Source organism: Cricetulus griseus, chromosome 10, assembly GCF_003668045.3.
Source record: "Cricetulus griseus strain 17A/GY chromosome 10, alternate assembly CriGri-PICRH-1.0, whole genome shotgun sequence".
In the NCBI taxonomy this organism is placed as follows: Eukaryota; Metazoa; Chordata; class Mammalia; order Rodentia; family Cricetidae; genus Cricetulus; species Cricetulus griseus.
Genome location: NC_048603.1, coordinates 9,001,485 through 9,005,519, shown reverse-complemented (window position 1 = coordinate 9,005,519; position 4,035 = coordinate 9,001,485). Strand labels below are relative to the sequence as shown.

General features: G+C 46.2%; 1 protein-coding gene across 1 annotated transcript; it reads right to left on the bottom strand.

The window, feature by feature from the left end:
* Positions 1-889: 889 nt before the first annotated feature.
* On the bottom strand, positions 890-1,807 carry Tmem74 (transmembrane protein 74). The gene has a single exon (XM_035449636.1). The coding sequence runs from the start codon at positions 1,805-1,807 to the stop codon at positions 890-892; it is 918 nt and encodes a 305-aa protein (XP_035305527.1).
* Positions 1,808-4,035: the final 2,228 nt, after the last annotated feature.

The following is a 4,035-nucleotide window of genomic DNA, read 5'->3' as shown; positions in this document are numbered from 1 at the left end:
CACCACAAAATGTCACCTGGGGAGAATGCCAGGCCTACTCATGACTCAGGCTTGTCTAGTTGTCCGGCTGCCAGGAGATATGTTTGTAAAGTCTAATCCTTTACCACACATGTATGAGATGTGGTAAGGTTTTCAAGGGTGCAGGTCATCAGGCTGAAGGCAAATCCACAAGGAAACAAAAGATGTATCAGCAAGTATTCACTGGGAGAAAAGGCTTAGGGAAAACGCCTTGTGTTAACAGTTAAGCTCAGCTGGGTCTGAAGATGATTTATATCATTTTCTTTATGATAAGGTACATATTAATGACACAGTTGCCACTTCTAAATACAGTAATAACTTAAAACATAGCATTTTTATAGCTTTTAAAAATAACCATCATCCATAAGTTTCAAAACATTCACACTCCTGCAGTCTACATTTTAGTGTTTAGCCAAATTTTAGAAATAAAATTTTAGCAGGAAAATGGAAAAGCACCTTGGGAATTAAATGTAAGTCTTACTATTTAGTGTTTGTGTTTCACAAAATAGATTGTCATATGATTGTATATTATTCAGGAGCCCTTCTAGTACCCAAGAATAACATCCATGTTTATGTAGAAGAAAACACTTGTATATTAGGTCAGTGGAAATATTTTGCTATGGAAGCAAAACTCCATGGTCATTACAGGTGAATTCATTTTCAGTCTGCTGTAAGTCAGGAATAGATGGCCATGGTTTCTTTTACATCTTACACAGGCTTTCTTTATAAAAAGATTTGTGGAAACAAAACACTGACTGAGTTTGGGATTAGACAGAACAACAATAAAAAGAAAACTTTTCTTGCCAAACAAATAAGACACCTAATTTTTTTTTCACATAAAATGGATGGTTGTCTCACAAGACTATCAGAATTAACTCTGTACAGCAAGGGCATCTTCCTCCACCAAGGACAGTTCCAGGGTGTTTTCGTTAGTGCTGGTTTTCATCCTGAAGTTGAAAGAACCATAGAGTTTGGCGGACTCTTTGGAAGAGGCAAACCTATTTCGACGATAGAGTTCGCCCTTCCACATAGACATCATCAACAAGCATGAGAGAACCACTCCCCCGAGTGTAAGGAGACAGAGCCCAGCGATCACACAGCGGTCCAGGTGTGCACCTAGCCTTGCACTCTCCTTTTCTAGGCGCTCCATCTCCCGGGCTGCCACGGTATTGGGATCCACTGTCACCTCCCGCGGGACAATATAAGAAATGATCACCAGCAAGATACCGGTGACCAAGAACAAGATGGCGCTGATGAAACCATAGTCTATGGACTTCCCCGAAGATGTGGCTTCTGAACCTGTGTCATCTTCATCTTCAGACATCAACGACATGGCAGCATCATGGGACCATTCATTAGCGTTCCCCCAGCCAAGATCTCCAGGGCGATTACCGCCTTTTGCTGATGGGGACCTCTGACTTCTCTGTTCTAGGTTGACGTTCTCATCCACGTAAGTGAAAGAAGTTTCTAGTTCGTGGCTGCAACAGTTGCAGACTTTACGATCTGCCATCACTTGGTTGTTTCCTGAGTCAGGAGGTCCTGGTGGGAGAAAGCTTGGCTGAATAGCACTGCCTTGGACCAAGGAGGTAGGGGATGCTAGAGAAGGGCTAAATCTTGACACTTCCACCACGGCTGCTCCTGGTGAGGATGCAGAGTTTTTCTGAGAGCAAAGGGCAGCTGTGATGGCTGCCTCCTCTGCCTGGTCACCAAGAGTCTCTCCCGAACTCCAGTCCATACCGTTGCACAGGTCCTCTGGCCTGTTCCTCTTAGTCAGAGAGTGGAGCTCCATGGGAGCTGCTTAGAATCCCTCTAGCAATTTCAAGAAATTCTGACAGTGGCAACACAGATAGGGACCCAGCTGGTCCTATAGAGCCCGTTCTATAGAGAGGCCTGCTCCTGTGGTCACCATTTCTGTTATAGCCATGGCAGGTTAAGCACACGTTAGCCTCAGTTCCTCATGAGAGTGACAGAAATGAGAAAGGGAACCTGGGGACAGAAGAATATGGAAAGAGCAAATCTTCAGACTTGTCACCGGGTTAGCAGGGAGAAACTCGGGTCAGGGTAGAGGAGGGGCGAGCAGGAAGTAGCAGTATCTCCAGAGAGAGCACACTGCCGTCACCCAGCCAAATTTATCCAGGGACTCACACATTCCCGTGACAGAATCCCTCAAAGGAGAAGGCAAGTTTCCTGTAGAGAGACACAAAGGAGAAAGGCAGGGCCCTATTTAGCAGAGCTGCTGGATTTCTGGAGTTCTTGAGCAAGGGCAGACTTCTTAAGAAATTAATTCAGTTAGAGTGTGTGTTGATACACCAGTTGGGAACAGATTCTAATACAGATTAAAGCTTTAATGAAAGCAGCCTCCTATCAGCTGGGTGCCACTGAACAAGCATCTTGACTTAGCAGTTTTGGAGTGAATGAAAAGGATGACTTCATCAGCCAGTGGCCAACAAGAGGAATCAGGACTAGTGAATCACTTCTTCATGTAGCTACTAACCCACTACACCCAGCACTCCCACTGCTGTCTGCAAAACACAGCGAGCCAGTCCACGTCACACAAGTATGCTACCTGCTCCCATTGAGCGCCTGCTGTTCCCACTCACAGAAGTCTCAGTGGCTCTGAGATACTTCTCCTCCCTACAGTTTGCTAACACACAAGCACAAGAAAGTGTGCCCCCTCCCCGGGAGTGTTTACGAGTCCCTTGTACAAGTTGAGGGAACAAAGAAATGATAAATAGCTTCGGATCAAGGCAAAGAAGCAAGAAGCAATTTCCAAAGCTACCACCGTTGAGGCTCTCTCTGTATCCATGGTATTTCCTCACTTCTACTGCACCCAGAGCCTCCTCGATGGAATGGTACCCTGTGGTGAACAGAAAGCCATCTGCCCATCTTTTCCTGCCTCTGCTAGCTTCCTGGGGAGGGGGATTTCACTATACATTCTCAATAAATATAAGGGGTTTAATCAAGGACTCTCTTTGTTTTTTATTTCAATCCAGAGTGGTGATTAACTTTAAACCAAGGCTGGAGGATTAGGAGCCAAAATCCCCAACTCCAGCAGCTGGTAACAGAGGCACAAAAGCAAGGCTCACCTAAGACAGCCAGGCAACTCACAGAACAGAAGGGAAAAGAAAATCGACACGTTTTCTGCTGTATTTCAAACCACCCTCCTGTGCACAGAAAAAAAACAACAACAACAAAGTGAAACAACAACAAAAATCAAAACAAAACAAACCCACAGCGCTAAGTGCAAGAAAACCATAACCGAATTGAGTTTCCCTTCAAGCAAGTGGACAAGCCCCTACTGAAGGATCCTTCGACGAAGCAAGCAACGGGAACCGCTTTCATCAATTACGGAAAAGAAACCCTCACAGATGGATCCCTCGGGCGTGAGTCGCTCTGATTAACCTTTGGCACAACTAACTAATCATATTAGACTGCTTTAGATAAAATCGGCAGGGTCCCTTGCGAGACTTCCAATTTATAACAAAGCAGGGAGATACTCATATTCTCTCTCTCTCTCTCTCTCTCTCTCTCTCTCTCTCTCTCTCTCTCTCTCTCTCTCTCTCTCTCTCTCTCTCTCTCTCTCTCTCTCTCTCTCTCTCTCTCTCTCTCTCTCTGAGAGTGGGTTCTGTTGGAGACTGTAACAGTCGATTTGCAGATCTGGATTCCCAGGTTTCCAGCCTCCGTGGATGATGGATAATCCCAGGAGACCATCTAAAGGTCTCTTCTCCCCCCATCTCCCCTCCTCTGATCTGTTTTAAAGCCCGGTTTGTGAGATTGCACCTCCAAAGCAGGAAGCAGCATTTTCCCCTAGTCCGCTGCTCCTCGATTAAAGGCAGTAAAACACGCACCGAACTGACAGGGACAAGACCACCAAGGCAGGTGGGATGCGGGATGCGGGATGCCGGGTGAGCGCTCCATTTCCAGGACCCGCTGCTAGCACCGGGGCAGGGGTGTCCCCAACAGGCTGCGAGATCAAATCAGTTCCCCCGGCGAACTCTTGGCCCATCAAGACACCTG